Source organism: Myotis davidii, unplaced genomic scaffold (assembly GCF_000327345.1).
Source record: "Myotis davidii unplaced genomic scaffold, ASM32734v1 scaffold73, whole genome shotgun sequence".
Taxonomy (NCBI): domain Eukaryota; kingdom Metazoa; phylum Chordata; class Mammalia; order Chiroptera; family Vespertilionidae; genus Myotis; species Myotis davidii.
Window position 1 is genome coordinate 7,617,892 of NW_006286675.1, and position 22,391 is coordinate 7,640,282.

Below are 22,391 nucleotides of genomic sequence, written 5' to 3' on the forward strand. Positions count from 1 at the left end.
TAAAAAATAACTATTTTTTTACATATAAACAGCAAAGCAGCTAGTATGATTCATAGAATCTAGATAATGGTCAGTTAGTTCATCACAAAGCTATTTTGCATCATCCAAATGAGAAATAATGAAGAGAAAGTTAGGATCTATCCACCCCAGATATCATAATTAAGAATCTGAAGCCACCTGGCTGGCGTGGCTCAGTGGTTGAGTGTCAACTTATGACCCATAAGGTCATCGTTCAATTCCCATTCAGGGGCACATGCCTTGGTTGCGGGCTTGATCCCCAATGTGGGGTGTGCAGGAGGCAGCCCATCAATGATTCTCTCTCATCATTGATCTTTCCATCTCTCTCCCTCTCCCTTCCTCTCTGAAATCAATAATAAAAATATATTATTTAAAAAAAGGAATCTGAAGCAAAGGAGGCACACACACACACACACACACACACACACACACACACACACACCAAACAAACAAACAAACACCTCCCTACCATCTTCCAAAAACAGGGAAATAGCCTTGAAAATAAGAGAATCAAGGTACCAAAGACCTATTGCATGATACAGGTGTTGGCAGGGAGAGGAGTGCATGTACTAGTAGTATGACACAAGTATCCGTTGAAATTTGTTTAATCCAGTTTCCAGAAAAATCTGTTCTTAATTCAATATAAAAACTAGAGCCATTGTGGGGGAGAGTATTAGAGTAGTTTCCAAAAAATAGAAAATAAGATATAAAACTCTTAAGAAAAAGGCAAGGTAGCTGGGATCCATGAGGAAAAGAGGTAGTAATTAGGCTCCCAGAAATAATATTGATATGATAATTTACCCATGTTTAGAGTGTCTATTTTTAAATGATGAGGCTGGGGTCACAAAAATAGATCAGATCATGTTCTTTATACTTCACAAATCTTAACATTAAAAAGTACCAGAGCCCAATGAAGATCTGTCAACCCCATTTATCCCTTAATAGAGATTATGCTCTATTACAGTGAAATCCTTTCATGGCCTAATTTTTCAAGGGAAGACGGAATAGCGAGCAGATTGCTCTGTGTGTCATACACACTGAGCACTCACAGATACTCTGTGATCTCAACAATCTCCCATCTTCACTGGGATCTTGCCCAGTAAGGTTCCCAAGTTTGAGAATTTCACCAAAAAAGCCTTCAAATTTCCTTCTAATATGTAAAATGCATACAATGGCTTACCCAGAAACTGTTAGTGATACAGATAAATAACTTCTCTAGCTCTCTGATTTAAGTTTTTACAGAGAGCACAAGTTCAAAGAAAGTAAAAGTGATTTTTCAGAGGCTATGTTGCTTATGAAACAACTACCCAGCTATCTATCTACTTACCTATATGTCTAACTATATTTACATATCCAGGAAAGGGGAAATTAGCACAAAAATGTCACCAATTTACCACAAAGCAGCAAGTGGAAGTATAATTTTGTCATCAGGTGCCCCCAATGTATAGAAGCTGTGCATTGCTCTACCTGGAGGCAATACACAAACTTGGACTGATGGTTCGGTTAGAAACATAGAACACATGCTTTCTTTCTGGCAGGAGTGGGAGGTGTTAATTTTTATTTTTCGCTCTTAACTTTCAAATACCCCAAAACTTATATTCAGATTGATTTCTGGCCCTACTGTACTATTCCTCATAGATCAAAAGAAAAGTAGCCAATAGGAGAACTAAACTCTAATCTTACTGTCAATTTCACAAAGCAAAATAAATAAACTGTAATTAACTTCATGTACAAACCTTATCAGTGTGAGAAAAAAAGAGAGAGATAAGCAGGTATCTGTGGTAGAAGCATAGAAAGTACAAAATAAGTTAATACAACTGCAAATGTTAACTCTAAATTCAAGAATTAAAGTTTCCTCAATTTCATGGATTACATTAGCTTAATCCTAGCTAACCTAATGCTATCTAAAAAGCTACCAACTTACCACTGAGACTAACCAAAAAATTTCTAAAAAACAGTAAATGCCCAAAAAAGTTCTAATTCTTTGTGTTTCTAGGCAAACAAATCTCTCCTATTATACCACCACAATCTACCAATGCTTGAATGACGGAAATTTCTTTCCAGAAGTTTGATGAACTTGAGAATATTGAATTCTAGGTACTCTCAGTACACTGGCAGTGAAAATAAATCAGAATTAAATTATAATACAAACAAAAGTTTACAAATAACTTTCAATCATTTTATTAAATAATGCTTTCCATTTTCTAAAGTGTTAATGAAATATAAAGAAGATAAGTGAAATGTATAAATATTCATTTCTAATTTTTACCTGATTGTAAAATATTATTGGTAAAGGTTTGTAATTTATACTTTTGACTTCAGAATATAGTTTACAAAGAGATATATCATTGAACTGAATTTTTATCACTTAGAAAAATAATGCCGAGAGGTCATGGGAATGTAGTACTACCAAAATAATATTTAAGAGGTTAATAGTATAAAAAATAAACATGTCATCACATTAAAAGATTACGTAACAAAAGGAATAATAGCTTGAAGTTGTTCCTCTTTAAAAAGGTTACATTTTTCTTGTTCCTCTTTAATAAGGAAAACTTATTACAGGGGACAACCAAACAGTGGGATAATTTGCATATCACGGTAATTAAGGCACATTCATTAGATGTGTTCAAGAAAGATTAGATATGTTCAGGAAGGAACAGAGTAGGATCTTTCCTGCTTAATGCAGGTGTTTTGACTCAATAATCAAAGAGAGCCCTTTCAAGCTCATCTTTGATTGAACAATGGGAGCAGGATTTGTTAACGTTAAACTTACTTTTATGGAAAGCAACCCTCTCCAAATTAAAGTAAGAAGGTAGATCAGCGAAACAAGCCAATCAGAGAAAGATAAATATCACATGATCTCACTCATATGTGGGATATAATGAGCAACATAATTTGATGAACAAGAATAGATCCAGAGACAAATGGTAGGGGAGGGGGAGTTAGAGAGCAACCAAAGGATTTGTATGCATACATATTAGCATAACCAATGGATACAGACACTGGGGCAGTGGAGACCTGCCCAGGGTGGGAATGGCTTGGGAGTGGGTCAATTGGGGGAAAAGGAGACATATGTAAAACTTCAGACAATAAAAAAAAAAAGATGCAACTCTATTATATGACCTATATACAGGTTGTGCCCCCAAAATGTATACAACATTGTAACAGCTGATAGCTCAATTTTAAAAATGAAATGTATTTTAATAAACACTGCCTTTATAAAAAAAGAAGAAGAAGAGGAGGAGAAGGAAGAGGAGCAAGAGGAAGAGGAGGAGGAGGGGGGGGGAGAGGTAGATCTGGAGGAGTTAAGTATAATCCTAGCTCCCCTTCGAAAGACATATGCTGCCTATCCAGGCATCACCATCTTATTCATGCTGATCTAGAAGGACCGTAAGCTTCATATTTCATTCTAATCATGAAAAGTTCAAATTAGTCACGTAAATTACTGCATGCTATATAATACATACATTATACTTTCTACAAAATATTGCTTAGAAGAATTACAGAAATGTGCATATTTCATTATTCCAGTATCATATTTCATTATAGTAATGTACCCAGATCGTCACTGGGCAAGAAGGAATTCTGCACAAGAAAGTGAACATTAATCAGAACCACCTATATACTAAAACATGCTTGTGGAGTTCTTCTTTAATCAGAAAATTATTGGTGTCTTGAGATCAGCTTTCATTGATTAATACTGATCAATTATGACAAGAAGCCTATTTAAAAAACAAAACAATACTTCTACTATGTTTAAATGCCATTTGAATTCATCAAGACAATAAAAGCTGAATGTAATAGGCTTGCTCAATCAAATTGTTCTGCTAGACTAGTTCCTACCACATTTTCTATTAGTAATCAAGTCTTATTTTAAATAATTATCAAGCACGACTTTCCCTAAGAGTCTGGAAATGTTATAGAGCCTAAGCTATCCTTTGGTCATGAGGAATATTTGCATATGGATAGTAGACAGGAACAGTCAAACCACATGAGCATCACTATGATGTACACTAGCATCTTATTGGTGCAAAAAATGAAAACAAAATATTTATGAAGCATAAAGGTATCATATAAAAATGAAGCAAGTTAGAGGAATATTGGCTGAATCCCAGAAAAGATAATCCTGATGACCGTGAAGGAATGTTGTGAATTGTCAGTGAATGTCAGTGATAAAGTTTGTTAAGAGATTCATGTTACAGTCAGTACTCTGAAAACCTCAGTTACTGGATCTTATACCAACTGAAAAAAATTAAGTAAAAATAAACATGGCATATCCCATCTCCTTGAAAACATTCTATGTACACAATTTTATTACACTGAAAAAAAAGAAAAGATACCAGGGTCTGATTTTCCTTGAACTGTCAAAATACAAAAGAAATGCAAAAAGTCTTTGCACAGATGTAGCAAAGTACTAGATTTTCATATTTTGGCAGGTGCTCAATATGCAGCCCACATAATCACATGCTAATGACTGGAGTGTGTTCATCAGTATGCATACCTGGTTCCTTCTTGCCCAAGGGGGGTGGGGGGAGCCAACTATACCAAAGCATGTTAATGTTTCTACATTCAACAAAAATTTTGATAATATGCTTGGTAAGAAAACTTTTCCAAAAAGTATATTTAGAAAGGTGTATTATATCATTAAGAAGAATGATAAAATAACTCGAGTTTTCATAAACATAGAGAGATTTTAAGGAATGCTACTCATTTTGTTTAATTTGGGAACATTTTTTAAAAATAAGTAATCTTTAATAGCAGAAATGAAACAGTGCCACTAACTGTGGGGTGAGGGAGGAAATAGAAAGGTAATCAATGTGTTAACACTAGAAAACATGAGTTGTCTATTTCACTACCCATTCCAGGCAATAAAATATGGTTTGATTTTTTGTTCAAATTGTAAATAAATTTGTCATTAAATTTTGAGATGTGTTTAAAAAGAGACAGTACTGTGTGCTAATATAGTTTCAAATTTATAGAAAATGGAAATTTCCCATATCACTTCCTGAAGAATATTGTTTCATGACTCAGGGAGTCAAGGATGGACATTTCTACTTGTTACCGAAAGTTTAGGTTTGAATTTTACTTAACTTGAATAAATTCCCAAAATCATAAACTAAAGGAGTAGTAACAATTTCTCAAAAAGTCTAAACCTTGATAGTTTATGGATTTTTGTCCAGTGCTTCATAGACCAGTCAGGTACCAAAAAGATGCACATGAACTTTGCCTTAGGTGTTAAATCTATAAACCACTGAGTATAAACTACTTAGGACCGCATGAACTAGTTGATTTCACTCTACCTTCTAAAGCACAGTCTCAATAAAAATGAGGAAATACATTTCATTTGGGTGCTGCCTTAGATCTTAAATGACTAAATCTTACCAAAAACTAGCAACAATTCGTTTTTTAAATCTTTTTAAAGGCAACAAAATTAGAAATCTTCTAGAAGTCTGTCACAACATAAAACATGGTTGAAAAAGATTGAATCCTCACTTAAAATTCCTGGACTATGTTATCATGTAATGAAAACAGCTCCATTCCCAGAAATGGTTCAAAGTCCATACCAGACTTTTATGACTCCAGTGAACTACATAAAACTCTCCAGAGTTGATTAGCAACTTCATTGGACTGAAAGCAGGAAATACAGACAAGGATAAATTGTTTGCAAGCAAGAAAGTATTGTTCTCAACAGTTATTTATTAAATGTCTCAACATGCCTATTATCATTTTCTTTCAATTACAATAAAGGACATTATTAGCATCTTTTACTTACAGCAGAAAAATGTTCTTAAAACTTTTCTAAAAGATAAAACTCACTTGGGGAAATTTAACTGGTCTCCAAAATAAGGAGTTCTGATAATCTGGGGATGAAAGTCCAGCATGGTTATTTCTACTTAATTGGACTAGTAGTTAAAAGCCAGATGCATATAATCCCATTTTGGCTTAAAATATATATCAATATAAGCAGGCATGTAAGTGCACATGTACACATGTGTAGAGAATGCCCCACTTACAATCTTGTCACTTTTAAAATCTTTTTTTTTATTTATTTATTTTTTAAAAATATATTTATTGTTTTTTTTATAGAGAGGAAGGGAGAGGGATAACTTTTAAAATCTTTTAAGAGATACTGTTGGTGCATTACCCAGATCCCCAAGTCCTACCCCAGAAGTCACTTGCAGACAGTTCACTCTTAGGCAAAAGACTTCTGTCCTCACATGGGACTATTCTCTGTCCAGGAGCAAGCCTACCCTCCTCACTCTCCCTGCAACTTCATGTCCTGTTCACTATTGACTAAAGTTCTGCCCACATGCACATTACTTAAAATAGTCTCCTCGCCCTCTGTGTGAATCTTCTTCAGAATCTATGGGACCTCCTCAAAGAACTGTTCACTCTTCCACTGAGCATCAAACTCTCACCTGCACTACTGCAATAGTTTTCCTAATAAGTGTCCTTGTTTCTGGTGTTGCCTCTTACAATCCATTCTCTACACAGCAGCCAATGTGATATTTTAAACACAGAAATCAAATCATGTTAGTCTCACTTAAAATCTTCCAGTGGCTTCCTCTTGCACTTGAAGTAAAGTCCAAACACCTCACTGCAGAATATGATACCCCATAGTATCTGCCATCTGCCTGCCTGCCTCCTTGATTTTCTCTCATACTGTTCTCTCCCTCATCCATTCCACTCCAGCTACTCTGTTGTATTCTGTTGCTCAAACACACCACCAAGCAGCTCTTGTACTTACTCCAAATTTTTGCAGAGCTAGTTCATTCTCGTTATTCCCATCTCAACTCACATGTCACCTCTTCAAAAAGACCTTCCCTGGACTGTTAAAAGTAGTCATCTCAGAGGGCATGAGTGGGGGGTGGGGGGATAAAAGGGAGATAAGGATGAATTTGTAATACCTTAATCAATAAAGGAAAAATAAATAAATAAATAAATAGTCATCACAATCACATTTTCTTATTTAATTTTCTTCATTGTACTTATTATTGTCTGAAATTGTCTCACTCTGTGGAACTTTGTCTGCCACACTCCTAGAATCTAATTTCCATGATAGTAGAGAAATCATCTGTATTATTTAAAAGAAAGTCCCTGCCCCTGAAACTTAGTAGGTCCTATATACTCAAGTAATCTTTAGCAGATAATCATTACAGCATAGTATCATATGCCAGTCACTAAACACTACCACAAAATGTTCCTCCATGCTTGTTAACATTAAAAAAGAATAATACGTGATACATGTTTTCATAAAAAAATTATGTGAATTTATTCCTACTAATGAATCAGTCCTAATGGAAACAAAAACATATTTCAGGGGACAATCAATATTCCTCCACAAAAAAAGGTGCTGGTACACTGACATCATAATGAAAAGAGTAGTAATTGTACATAGCAACCAAGGACAGTGAAGCCTCGTTTACACTAACCTGTTAGCCTTCAAATGGATCATACCAATTAACACAGAAGTCTAAATTTAAAATTAAACAGTTTGTATGCATAATATAAGTAAATGTAATGAACAGTGGAGTCTAAAACTTTTTTTATCTGAAACTGATCTTTGAATTCCAATCTCTAAAATTTCTATTCCCCTTCTTTACTTATGCCATGAATTATTTTCTTTGTTTGGAACTGTGTGGTCTCTCATATTTTACTATAGTTCCACCTCAAAATAAATAATCAGAATTTTAACATTTAAAGATTTTTTTTCTGATCAGGAAGTGGGGGTTAGCAGAACTTCTCTGCTTTGTCTTTCCTCTACAGAAAAGCTCCTGTGGTCTTGATATTTCAATTTAAACGCTTGCTGAACCCAGTAGATAAGAAACTTTTTAGTGCCTGTTTCTAACTGTGAGTGAGTGAGGACTGTCACAGAAACTAAATAGCAATGGAAACCAAATAGGTGCTAATAGGATTTTTGTTGATTTTTAGATTTTCTTTTAAATTTTACTTCCCCACAACTATTTTATGGGGTTCAATTACAGTCAGTAACAGATATGATCCATGGAGGAGAACTACAAGTTTCATTTAACTTCATAACAATCCTTTTGGACTTTAAATTTACTTGAAAGTAGAATGTGGTAAAAAATATTTACTAAATTTTACTTTCATCACAATCCCTCCACCCCAACACTTTACAGAGAAAGAGAGAGAGAGAGAGAGAGAGAGAATGAGAATGAGAATGTAGATTTGCAGGACTGCCCAGAAACCTAAAATCCTTCTATTGTTTTTCTTTCCTGTAAAAAAAAAGTTGTTTGGTGATATAATACTTGCAATATAAGTCATTACAGGTCTGATGTTACAGTTCTTACACAGTATTGAATCCATTGAATGAAAAGGGAGCACAAAGGGGATTTCCAAATGCAGCTGCTATTTCCCATTTGTTAAATCCTTTTACTATACCATAGACGTACACAGCTGGGAAATACTATAGAGTGGGAATTAAAACAAAATGTTTTGGCTTCTAGAAATTCAGAATACACAAAAGGTCCAGTGGAAAGCAATTCTTGATATCAAAAGAGAAAGTTTGAAAACAAGGATGATTTCTTTTAGACTAACATATAACATATATTTGTAAATTTAAACTATTTTATACTACCATAAATTCCACTTAGTATAATTTGCTCAGCACATTATTAATATCTATTTTCTAACAAAATTTTAGATCATAAAACTTTGAGAATAACTCGCTAAAGCAATTTGGTACTTGCCAAGATACACACAAAATTTAACTGAGAAAAATAAGCAAAGTGTTCTCTGAAAAAATAAATTTTGAACTATATTATTTCTGATTCAACCTACATATTCCAATGTAATTATTTATATGTCCATAGCTATATTTGGCAAAAAAGCAAATATCTATCTCTATCCCATTGGCCTAATCCAAGCCACTATCATCTCTTACCTGGATTTCTTAAATAGCCTCCCAACAGATCTCACTCCCATCCATTCATACTACAGCTAGAATTATCTGCTTGAAATATTCTTAAACCCTTCAATGCCTTTCCATTGCACTTAGAATCAAATCTCACTTACAGTGTTATCTACCAGGTATTGTTGGATATAGCCCCTACCAATCTCTTCAACCAGATCTGGTGCTACATTGCATCCTTACTTATTACACTCCAGCCACGAAGACTACCTTGAATTTCCTGAAACTCAGCTATATTTTTCTCACCTCAAATATTTCATACATGTTATTCCCTCTGCTATTTTTACTCGTTCTTTTATTCTTTGCCTGACTAGTTCCTCCTATCCTTAGGTCAGCAAGGACATTCTTATCTATCCATTCTAAATGAAGTTTATTTCATTATGTTCTCACATAACATTCTGTTATTTTTCTTCCTAACACATATCACAACTTTTTAAATTTATTGTTGACAGTATTACAAATGTCCTCCATTTTATTCCTATTTACCCCCTCTACCCAGCCAGAGCCACCCCAGGCCTTCCCTATACCACTGTCTATGTCCATGGGGTATGCATACGTGCATATAACACATATCACAATCTTAATTATATATTTATTTTTGTTCCCTCTCCTTGATATAAATTCCATGAAGGCATATTCATGTAAGTTTTGCTCACCAGCACCAAGTAGAATGCTGTGCTCAGAGAAGGTGTTATATAAATATTTGTTGAAACAAAAATAAAACATAGCCCTAATATCTTGCCAAAAGCTAGTGGCAATGACTGAATATCTATTTCACCCATGCTATCTTGAAGGTATAAAATGAAGCACTCAAGATCAAGCAGAAAAACGGACTTTTAGTCTTGCTTTATCATACCTTCTCTGTTCTCCCTATTCAAGGAAAAGAAATCTTCCAGTGATTCTATCTAATTATAAAATTATGATACCCTTATCTAAAGTGAGTATAGAAAAGTCTTGTTTTTCTTCCAAACCCCTACATCTTACCTACTGCTCCAGAGCACTAGTTATGCTACAAAATCATCTAAAAAAGAAGTGTATGCATCCACAAATTATAAAATCAGATCTTTAAATTGGTTCTGAGACATTAAGCATAGGGCAAGAATTTAAATATATGTTATTAGTAGTAAAGGCAAAAATAAGATAAAAATATTATCTTGTTTTTTAATTAAGGAATAAAACTTTTCCTAACTGCCCACTTAAAATACTTTGCATTAACTTAAGCAAAAGTTAAGATATATAAAACAAATTTTAAAATTCCTAATCAAATAAAATATGTTAAGATTTTGGTCAATTCTAGATGCTAAAAAAAATAAGTATATTTGCTGTAAATTAGACAACTAATGTTACTTGCTATGGATCTGTTTTGATGGTTAATGATGGAATTTAACATGAGAAAGCTGGCTAACACACTACATGTATTTGATGTTGGTGTTTCTACCTTTACAGAAAACTTCTATAGTCTGATGCAATGATACTCAGAAGCTTTGTATGTCCTTTTGAAATTAATCTATAGGCATTTAAGTGAGAAAAATCTTAATTACAAATCAAAACTTACTGTAAAAAATGATAAATACCTGCACTTCCTCACTGAAGATGTATTTTCCATATAATCTCATTCCCCTAGACATGTTTGCTTAATATAATTTTTTCATATTAATACATAGCCACACTTCATTTGATCATACCTATTTTGTGGTATTATCAATTCCATCACCTTAAATTCAGAGGTTCAGAGAATATGACAACCAAATCTTCCCCCAAATTAAATATTTTTTGGCAAGGTGATCTACTAATGGATAAAAACTAAATCAGAAACCATTTTCCAATTTTCCCAAGTAAGAGTAATATTAATAATATATATGGTTGTTGTTTTATGATCTGAACAGAATGAACTGTAATGATATGTATTTTGAGGTTTCTCTAAAACACCTGTTTGTAATGAGGCCATACTAATGGACACACTTAGCAACAGGGGCCAGATTTTAAAAGCTCACCATTCTTTGCTGAGACGACAGAATGCTGTCCCAGTCAGCATCTTGTTGAATGGTATTGACAAGTGTTGGTAGCTCCTCAGAGTGAGGTTTGTTGTGCATTATAGGGTGCAGAGGCAGATGGGAGGCCACATGTTGATCACTGCCCTCTTCCTTTTCCCTTGAGGTCAAATCTTGGGTCATCGCTTCCTCTCCATCAGCTGAACAGGCAAATGGAGAGGTGGCTTGCTTGGAAGACATTCTTCTGCAGGAAAAGGAAACAGCATGAATTAAAAAGGACTGTTCATGAAAAAAAATCCCTTACATTTGACTATTTCAGAAAAAAGAAAAATTCTCAAACTTCAGAGATGTTTACCATCTACTCTAAACCACTAAAAAAGAACTCTCAGCTTATCTGTTCCACTTCTCCTCTTTGATTTTAACTCGCAAAACTCTTCCCGATGATTGCTGCATATTTTCTCTCTTACCAATCCATAAATAAAGTGTTTATGGAATAAGTTTTCATAATATGTATAGTATATGTATGTGTGTAAATTCCCCCCAGTTATCCCAACTAGATTATAAGCTTCTTGAGAGTAATTTTGTTGATTTGCCTAGCAATGGAGAAAAAAAAAGAAGAAGAAAGAATGAATGAACTAGCAAATGAGCCAGTTTGGAAAAGGATTTGAAAGTACATATATCCAAATTTTGCTTATGCTTTACATCGGAACAAAAGAAGAAAATAAAACCAAAAAGGCAGGTTATCTATGATGAAAGTCTAGGCAAATTTGGTCCTGACTTCTGAGTTTACACCTTGTATTGAGTGCTAGGCCTAACACTGTTTAGTGTCAATGTGATCCTTTTCTAAAGACCTTCAAGCTGTGTCAACTGCTGTAATTTAGCTTTTAAGTGACATATTGATTGAATGGCTGATACTATTAGATTAGTCTTAAGGCAATTTTATAACATTTGAATTGAGCATATGAAATAACTATGCTACTATTTTTTATTAGAAAGTATATACAAGATTCAAAGCATTAGTATGAAAATAGTAAAATGCCTACAATGCATAATATTTTTAATACTCCACAAACAATTACTGAATATTCATCTATGTACCTGTAAGTAAACTATATTCAGCATAAGGTCTCCATTCTGTGCTTCCATATACAACTAGAAAATCATTATTACTAAACAGAATTCAAAACTCTTATAATATCACTTTATCAAGATGATTTTCTTAGCAAAATGTTTAGAAATAAAACCGCCAAAAAGTTTTTAAAATAAAATAAAAGGCAATTGGGCATCTTTTCTAAAACTTTGTCATTTTTAGTTTATAGCATAATTAGCTCTAAAATTGCTGTGTAACGAAAGGAATAAAATCTCCACCTTAATTGCTTTTTAACATTAATTGATTTCATACCATTTTTTTAAAAATGCACAAATCAGTTAACATAGGAAACCACATGAGCATTTTTCAAATTAGCAAATCATTAACTTGCTAGTACTGTTTCTAGACAAATAAATACTGATTAAAGGGTCCAGAAATCTGAGATTAACAGTTAAATTTACAAATCTGTCACATGCTTTCATGAATATTGCAGTGAAGGAAATATCAAGTGCAAAGAAAAATAATTAAGTTAATTCCAATTTAAACAGTAGTTTTTATGTAGCAGCTCATGTTTCACATAGGATTTAACAGCTAATGCTAAATTTCTCACAATTAATGAGGGGGCTAAGATTTAGTATCCTACAGTGAAAAAATTAAGATAAGATTAGCTAATCTAATTATGCACAGTTCTAAATAAAAGTATTATAGGCTTTTGAAGTGCTTTGAAACCTATTACAATGCTGATACCTACTCATATAACCATTCTACAAATATAAAAATTTCATCTATTAGACTTGATTCTAGAAAATACAATGGTGAAAGGAAGTACAAAAGAATGTCTATATTATCTTTGAGAAGAATAAAATGCTATAAAGAGCACTATATCAAAGAATCAGATAAGTATATTCTTGACCAATTTCTAGAAATAGTAACAAATGGACTTATGTATACACACTTAGGAAAAATGATACCAAGGGATGTTTCTTAGTCTACATGAATCACTCTAGAGCTTATTTCATTGGCCTCATAAATACTATCATAAAAACAGGCAAATTATAATTGTCCTGCAAGTTTATCAAGAGCCTGCCATAAACAACAAGAATGTTTTCATAGTTCAGATAATGACAGTACCAATAATGTAATCATTCACATTAAAAACAAAAGAATGAATTTACTGCTGCTTTTTAAAACAGCTCAATACAATTGAAAGTCATAATCCAAAACTCATAGGGACTTTAGCTTCCCAAAAAACATCCTCTTATTATAAAGTGACTTGGCTGCTTCCAATAGCATTATCTGTGATTGTTGCTTTAGTATAAATTAATCATGACACAGAACACAAAAGTCTCTTAAGAATAATTTCAACTGCAAAACTGTACCAATGAACAATAGTGCACAATCCTAATTAAACACAACCATGCAGCTGTAAAAATAGACTAAATCTGTCCAAAGCCATGAGTTGAGTTTCAAGGCTGGTTTGTTAGAGTGTTTTCTTAAGGAAGGCTGGGCCCTCAGTCTTAATCAGCCAATAAATTATTTCCTGCAATTACATTAAATAGAAAATTATCTTCAAATGGGGAGTGTTAATTGAAAATCAAAATTCAGAGGGAAGTTTAGAAATTACACGCTGAATACAATTAGTGAGGAAGGGCTTCACCTCTACTTCATCAACAGCCTTGTGGCGATTCCTCCAGTGACCATTCAGGAAAGTTACCTATTTATAACATCACACGATTTGTCTTTTATTTCGCACCTACAAATATGAATGTGCATCAAGATTGCAAATAAAAGATACGCTGCCAAAAAAATGGCGATATTAAATCTGACTGTTCAGCCTCAGTTCACACCATCATTATGGGACAAGGAGAGAGGAAGATAAGATAATAATGGTTAATAACCAAGGAAGGCATACGCAACTTGCAATCCTGGCCTTTAGCAAAGGAATTAAGTTTTTTTATGACAAGAAGAATACTTTTCCATACTATATTTTACTTAAATTTCTTGTATTTACTATAGTTCTCAACTATGTTGTTAGCAGAGAAAAGGGTGATTTTGTTCTTTTAACTAGTTATTGCTCCACTCTGGGCATTTCCTTTTGACAAAATTGCTGGGCTTGTTTCAGGTTTGTTTTTTATTTGGTCTTGTTGTAGTTTTTGTTTGGAGTGGTGGTTTTTTGCATTTTTAAAAGGAAAATGTGCACAAATTCATTTTAATGCACAGTTTATTAAATAAGTCAGATTCACTGATTATTTGATTCAATTTACTGATTATTTTTTGCACAATTACTTTATTAAAGAGTCCTGCAATTTACTGATTACATACTTATTCATTTCATTTCTTTACTTTAACTTCCCCTTTTAAAATATGTTACTACACAGAATTCTAGAAGCTGCAAAGACTCTTGGTAATGCTTTTACTATAACCATTGCACCATGGCTGCTCTCCTTTAGAAAGTCATAAATCAAATATACACCCATTTTAATGTTTTACATTGTCACATCAGTGCTTACTTTTATTTTTCATGCTCATATCAGTAATTTTCCATTACAAAACTTTCACACACCCCCACCCCCAATGCATTAGAATGGTATCTTACTTCAGCTGCTGCCATATATAACTAATAGGAAAAAGAACAAAATTCTTGTAAAAATGGTCAATTTCCATGTGACTTTACTTTGTTTTATTTTTGCACTATAACTTAAAAATCATTCAAATGAATTGTTTTTTTAATTTGTATTAAAAAAATCTCCCTAGTTATACCCCGTGAAAACAGGGGGTTATAATGGAAGTGCTGACACAACCCTAACTAAAGCAGCGCAAATGTTGCCGCTATAATACACAAAATCAAGTTCTATTATTCTAAACGATCCTCGCTCATGGGATTTTTCTTTACTGTGCTCCCAGCCAAACTGCTGAAGCATGAAAAATTTAAATGCAATCAAATGTGCCCAATTCTACTTTACTAGAACAAGTGTCTACAGTGGTACAATCTTAAAAGGAGATGCAACAGATTTGTTTAGTGTTTTTTTTTAACTGTTTATTTATAATACAGTGCATTGGAGATAAAATAAAAGAGGAAATTACACTCACATGGTACCAGTGTATTGACTACACAGAGTACATTATAATCAGAGAGAAAAACTACATTGTCAACTTATCACATTGGTTAAACAAGATGGTTTTCTGGGGCATAGCTATTATCAAGTAAAACCTCCAAAGAGAATTACATATCTCTGGGACACATAAAACAAAGTTCTCATCATGTGTTCCCGAGTTTGAAATGTCTCTGCCCAGCAGATCAAGTGAATTCCCAGGATGCCGGGCCATTGGAAAGAACTTCAGGGCTTAGGACTTTTGGGAATGAGAATGTCAGAGATAGTCTCCTGTAATTGATAATGTTTTCTAGGAAGTTAATAGGAGTATCTCTAGAAAGATGATAATTATTTTACTCCAAAACCCCAGTATCAAATCTGAATGTTTAGACCATTAAAACCTACTCAGACAGTAAATTTACTTTATATCTTTTAACAAGAAATCAAGATTAGCTTGTCTAAGACTTTATAAAATGGGGAGGACTAGATATCTACACAGTAAATCCTCTATCTCAGAAAAGCATGCTTTCTAGAACATTAAGCCTTTCTGGTTTTATGCTATTTTTTAAAAACAGTCATTTGTATATGTTTAAAAGTTAGGATTATTTTAAAACAACTTTCTCATAAGGCATAGCCACTCAAAATTACTTTTTTTTCTTTACTACTGCTTAAAAAGAATCTGTCTCCAAACTATCATCTGGAACTTAACTATAGAAAGGAGCCTTGAATTTATTAGAACAATATTTTTAACCTGATTTTTAAAAATGTTTTCATGACTTCTAAGATTATTACCAAATGGCATTCACTTTTTAGTGAAAAGGAGCCCTGTTTTGAACACAAAACAACATTTTAATAGCTGATTTACATAAAGAAAATATTAAAAATTCAGACCAACATTCACATTTATTTTTGCAGCTCGGCCCCAGGCTACCAAGGTAGACTTATTTCAGTCAGATAATTCACTGTTAATTTAATCCTGCAATTGAGCTGATACTGAGAAATAAACAATTAATTTTCCAAAAATATAACAGTGTCTCTCATTTTAAGGAGCATGAGTAACTGATATATTCAGCTGCCAAAACGTGCAATACCCAAGAACCTCTGCAAAGGATGCCAGTCCACCCAACCTAGGGCAAAGAATGATTTAAAACTTTCCTATGCCTCTAATTCCTACATTTAAAGATGGGCAGGGGGCAGGTTGAGGGAGGAAGCCTGATTCTAGACTTAAAATGAAGACATCCTTTTAACACTTTTCCTGCTTCATTTGGGTAAAGGCTGTTCATGATTCCTTGTATTGTTTTATCTGGCACTACCTCTTCTCCCCCCACTGCACCCTCTCTAACTTCCCACGGTTTCTGCCAGGTTTTTCTCTCTCTTCCATCTGTTTAATAAGAAAAATTTAGTGAAAAAGAAGGTAACTGCTTTCAGAACTATCTTGAAGAGTTATAAGCCAATCTTTTAAAATTTGCAGTGGCTCTTTCAGAACATATATGGTAACATATGCAGACAATATCTGTTGGAAGAAAACTCACTGACTTGAGATAGCTGTCAAATCATTATAGATAAGGCAAATGAAATGTGTTTGAAGTCCTTGAAGTATGTTTAAGAAGGGTCTTTAATTAATGGAATTGGGCTTATCTAAGGCTTTTAATTTTTCTCACCAAAGCACCAAAATTGTCTCCAAAGGCCTTCTGAGGTTCTTACAAAACAGGGATTACCTGGAACAGATTCTTCTCAAGTCATCAAAGTTTGTATTTCTAGAGTTTATATTTAGCTGACAATATTGCTGTCACTTTATATAGCTTAAGACTGTTCTTTGGACTAGAGCTCATATGTCTTGGAATGCTTTGACTCATGAATTGTTTCTCCTGATAATGTTACATCACGTAATCACCTCTGTCTAATCGGTTGGTATCTGCTGGAAGAGGCAGGCGACCAGCCTAACCACTGGCCTGCCTGCCGAACTGCCTATGGAAAACCTATAATTATTACATGTGTTCTTGAGTATCCAGTTTCTTCCCAGGATCAAAACAACTTGATTTAATGTAACCTCTATCTGATAGAGGTTTTGCCTGATAGAAATAATATTGAATTTTTTCTCACAGTTTATTTACCAGTAACTTGTTGGGATCTTTGGTTTGGAAAGCCAGGCCCAACATATATAAACAAAATCAGTCACAACAATAAGAGCAAAACAAAACAATAGCTACTATAAATATACACTAAATTGGAGGATTCTAATCAAGCACAATGACTTTATAACTCAACTGAAAGACCTCGCTCACTATGGCTTGAGTGAAAGAAAGACATATAAAATAATAAGAGAATGAATTTATTTATACACGTCCACTTTGAATTTCCTCTTCTCACGAAATGAGAATCATAATTGCTAAAGTGAAAAACAAACATGTCTTTGCCCACTTGAAAGACACTAGTATGGAAGCACAATTACAAGATATTTTATCTAATTATTAACAACAATTATAAACCAGAGCAATAACTTCTCAAAAGAAAAGGTAGGAAGTCACTGTATTATTTTTCATTCTTACCTCTATTTTCCACTTCTTAATACTGCCAGGAAAAAAAAATGAAACTGTCTAGATTGTTTCAAAAAAAAATGAAAGCTCATACAAGGTGACAATGAACAAAATTATATAAAGAAGCTAATCTCTGGAGTTCTCCTTTCGACCAATTCATAAACAGTGAATTCAAATACCAATCAGAGCACCACAACTTTCCAGACAGAGTAGAAGGCATTATATCCAAAGCAATCCAGCAATTCCTTTCTTGTATATAATGACATAAGGTATAAATTTCAGGTTCCAGTCTAATAAGAGGAGGAAGAGGAAGGGGGAAGGGCACAAAACAGGGTGAGGGAAGGAGAGTGGAAGTGAAGGAGGAGGGGTGAAGGGGAAGGGGAGGAGAGAAACAACTGTGGCTTTGCAGTTCATTTTCAGTTTGTCTACTTAATGAAAACCTCATTGTACAACCCTGAAAACCATTTCCAGCAGGCAAACTATTTCTGATTCAGCAGAGGTTACACAAGCATCAAAGCAGTTAAATATAGGTGCCAAGCCACAATGCCAGGAGCTCTTAGTACTGTGAGTTAGTGTTACCTGACAGCTTAGTGAATATAAAATTACTTGTTTCTCCAATTGAAGACAATCAAATTGTCACCTTCCATTGTAATAATGCACAACTAGTGATCAGCAAAGTGCAAACATAATTACCATGAAGAAAACAAAAAATCAAATCTAAATCCCTCTGCAGAGTAAACACATCTATCTGTGTTCCCCCCAAAAGGAGTGCATTTTAATGCTGAATGCTATGATTATGTTATTTAATGATACGATTTATTAGTCCTACATTAAATTAAAATGAAAAACAACTAGAAAGACCAATTCATACAAAGTGAATACAAATACCAATAAGAGCACCACAACTTTCCAGACAAGAGTAGATGGCAAGCAAATTGTATCACTGCCATTTGGGCTGATAATGTTAAGTGTACATCAGCAGCACATCCATTAGAAAAACCATGCTTTCAGAGATTTCTTTCTAGCCTAGAAACATTTCTGAAGGTTGAATACACAGGTTGGATCCAACCTCAAAAGCTTTTGTCTTAATTTTTCCTGAAGAGAAAAAAGTTATGCTTTATTTTTATCTTCTAAAGTAGCCTGTATTTTTGAGGTTGAAAATTTACCTCACAAAATCGATGTAGCATCTTTATCCAAGTTTAGAAAAATAACCAAGCGTAGGATACATGTCCACAACTATTACTAAGATACTCCATATCTGGAATTCTCATCCAAATTTGGTGACTAGATTGGCTCACTATCAAAGTGATTTCGATTAACCCAAAGGTTGGTTAGTATTAAAGCACTGAAAATTCCACATTCTTCTTCCATACCTTGAAGATTCCTAAGTTATAAATATAAATGTTGATCCAACAAAACAAAATTATCTAACTCAAAATTTTAAACATTCATATGTACATCTTTCTTCCAATGTATCAAAAACTATCCTTCCCATTCTCAAAACACTCATAACATAGGGATTTTCTTCTTTCATTAATAATGCCTTATTTTTATCAGAAAAGTACACCATACTTACAAGCTAATGCCTAATATTCCATTATTACCTAATGCCTCTGTTTTAAATAATATCATTTAAAATTCTCTAACCAAAAAATGAATCTGTTAAGGGAGAGCAGGAAGAACTGCAACAGAGTTAAAGTGGAATGAATTAGGGACCATCAACAACATAAGATTCCCTTGAGCTTGAACCTTCATGTATAAATTCAGACATTTGCAGTTGGATAGATCATTCCTTAGAATGATGATTCATCCTTTACAAATCTGAAATGGTCAATCACTCTCACATTGCAATCCTGTTCTTTTTTTATTCTTCCAATTAGTTAGGGAAGAGTTATTTTTTAGGAGAAAAGGTTGGATGAAAACACTGGATTGACCATGTGGTTAAATCAGAAGCAGAATAGGATGGCGGGAACAGAAAAAAAGGGAAAGTCCAATCTCTAGTTGGAAGTCTTATGGCGATTTGAGATAAATTTCACATCATTTAAGAAAAGATTTTTTTCTTGACCTTGCCAACTTTCAAGTAATGTAACAAAGTTTTTTTCCCCCCCAAGGGATCCTCGTTATAAGCTTGACACAATAAAAACTTCCCAGTAAAGGGGGTATAATCAGTGCTTTTTTTAACTTCAATGATGAACAACTTAATACATTCCTAAAGTTATGTTCCTACATAATATTTGTTACAATACAATAATAATAAAAAAGTATCAGGAAGAAAATAAAAATGGAAACCTGTTGTCAGAGAATGTCTTCCAGACCCAGAGAGGCTTGCAGAGATAATATCATAAGCATATAGTAAGTGGAAGAAAAATAGAAAACTTAAAAAGATTTCATTTTATATATAAAAAGAAGCTTATTCTATATGTTCCATGAGAATAGGGATCATGTCTGTCTTGTTCATTAATGGGTTCCCAGTACCTGACACAGTGCACACCACACTGCAGACCATCAATAATACTGGAAAGAAAGAGAAAGGGAAAATTGGAGAGAAGAGGTGTGCAAATTAGCTTATATTTTTAAATTAAGATGAATAGATAATCACAGAAATACTACTTACATGTTAATGCTACCAACCTAAGCATTATTCTTTCTACCAAACATCTCATTCCTTAACTTCTAAATCATTTCATTTTACAACTATATCCCCAACACTGATCTCTCTCTCATTTCCTTGCAATACAACAGTCCTCAAATGACTGCTAGATATTTATACCAAGATGTACTTTGCTATATCATAGTCAACAAACTTAAAATTAGATGCATCATTATTTTCCTCAACACTCTCCCTCATTCATTCACATTCAGAAGAGCATCATTCTCAGAATCATCCAACAGCAAAACATGAACACTATATCCATCTCTTTTTAATCTTTGATCCCCACTGCTAGCCTGTCACTGAGCTTCATCAACTCTTCCTTAATGTTTCTTAAGCTAATACATTTTAGGATACTCATAATACCTTAATACAGGACTTTATTACACTCCTACCTAGACTCTTGCAACAGACTTTAACCTGGGTTTTCTAATTTCAATATCTCCACTCTCCAAATCAAGCTTACAAACACTCCCTTTACCAGATCAAGAAAAGTCAGTAGCTCTTCCCTGATGACCAAAACATGTCCAAACTCCTGACTCTGGCATTGAAAGCTCTCCATCCAAATCCAACCAATCATTCCAAATTTATCTGCTAGTAGTCTACACTTTAACCTTTTACTCTAACTAGACTGATATACTCAGACTTCATTTATTACTACCTCCCAGCCTTTTCCTTGCCATACTTCCCTCACCTTGCCTTCATATCACTAGGAAACCAACTGAGAATATTCCAGGTAGCTATGATCCACCCTTCTCGTAATCACATCTAATAAGTGCTCTGAAAATTATTTTTATACCACTTATACAACAATTAATGTATACTAGTTTAAATATCTTTTTTAAATATATGACATCATTATCCTATATAATAAAAGGGTAATATGCAAATTGACCCTAACGGCAGAACGACCGGTCGCTATGATGTGCACTGACTACCAGGGGACAGACGCTCAACAGAGGAGCTGCCCCCTTGGTGGTCAGTGTGCTTCCACAGGGGGAGTGCCGCTCAGTCAGAAGCCGATGCTTGGCTGGTCAGCACAGCAGTGGTGGCGGAAGCCTCTCCCACCTCCGCAGCAGCACTTGGGATGTCCGACTAACAGCTTAGGCTCGCTCCCCATGGGCCTAAGCCATCGGTCGGACATCCCACAAGGGCTCTCAGGCTGCCAGAGGGATGTCTGACTTAGGCCTGATCCCATGGGTTGATGCTCAACCACTGAACCATGCTAGTCAGGTGGCTATAGTTTTTATGCCATAAATTTTATTACAAATATTTGTTGGATGTTAACTATCCATGCTTTCCTTACCATGCTTTTTCTGGTTAGCCTAAATGATCAACATTTAATTATATTCTTTACAGATGATTGTGAGATAAGATAAGGGTGTCACTGCCCCTTTATTTCAAGGTCCAGAGAAGTATGAGATCCAATTTCTACCTTCTAGCTCTTACCAGAGAAGCCACAAAAGAAGCCTCAGGTACAACTGAAGCTATTTCACTACAAAAGTAAATGTGAGGACAACCTTCAGGGAAAACAAGATAAGGTACCTGAGCAGTATATATTTAACACACCATCTGTCTAGAGTTCATTTCAGGAAATGCAGAGTAACTTAGATATTCTCTTAAAATCTGACTACCATATAACATTACATACACCCTAACTTCTGAGGGAAAGAAATAGAAAAGGCCCATACACAAGGGCATGCATTTTTATAAATTGTCTGTGAAAGATGAAAAAAGGTTTCTCCGTCAACCCAATATTTCACATTTTTTGGTAAACACCAAGCAGTCCACTTTCACACTCACAAAAAAAACTAAAGTGCTGCTATCTTGTATTTCTCCCTCACTACTTCCACCACTCCTTCCGTCCTTATAGCTATTTGCCTTCTCACTTGCATTTGCTAGTAGTACTAGTATCTACACTAATAAAAGAGAAAAATGGTAATTGGCATACGACACTACCCTTTTCATTGGCTAATCAGGGCTATATGCAAATTAACTGCCAACTAAGATTGGCAGTTAACTGCCAACAAGATGGCAGTTAATTTGCATATGTAGGCACAATGCAGGGAGGCGAAAGGGAA

At 34.2% G+C, this 22,391-nt stretch overlaps 1 protein-coding gene across 7 annotated transcripts in view; it reads right to left on the reverse strand.

The window, feature by feature from the left end:
- Positions 1 to 22,391, reverse strand: part of SOX6 (SRY-box 6) — a 185,532-nt gene that overhangs the window by 130,396 nt on the left and 32,745 nt on the right. For 5 of the 7 annotated variants that reach the window (XM_015560429.1, XM_015560430.1, XM_006758373.2 and 2 more), the window contains exon 2: positions 10,945 to 11,185. In XM_015560429.1, the coding sequence (XP_015415915.1) occupies positions 10,945 to 11,185 (241 nt within the window). Of the gene's footprint in view, positions 1 to 10,944; positions 11,186 to 16,436; positions 16,508 to 21,745; positions 21,749 to 22,391 lie in introns of those variants that run through there. The other 2 variants (XM_015560431.1, XM_015560427.1) reach the window with 2 other exon arrangements.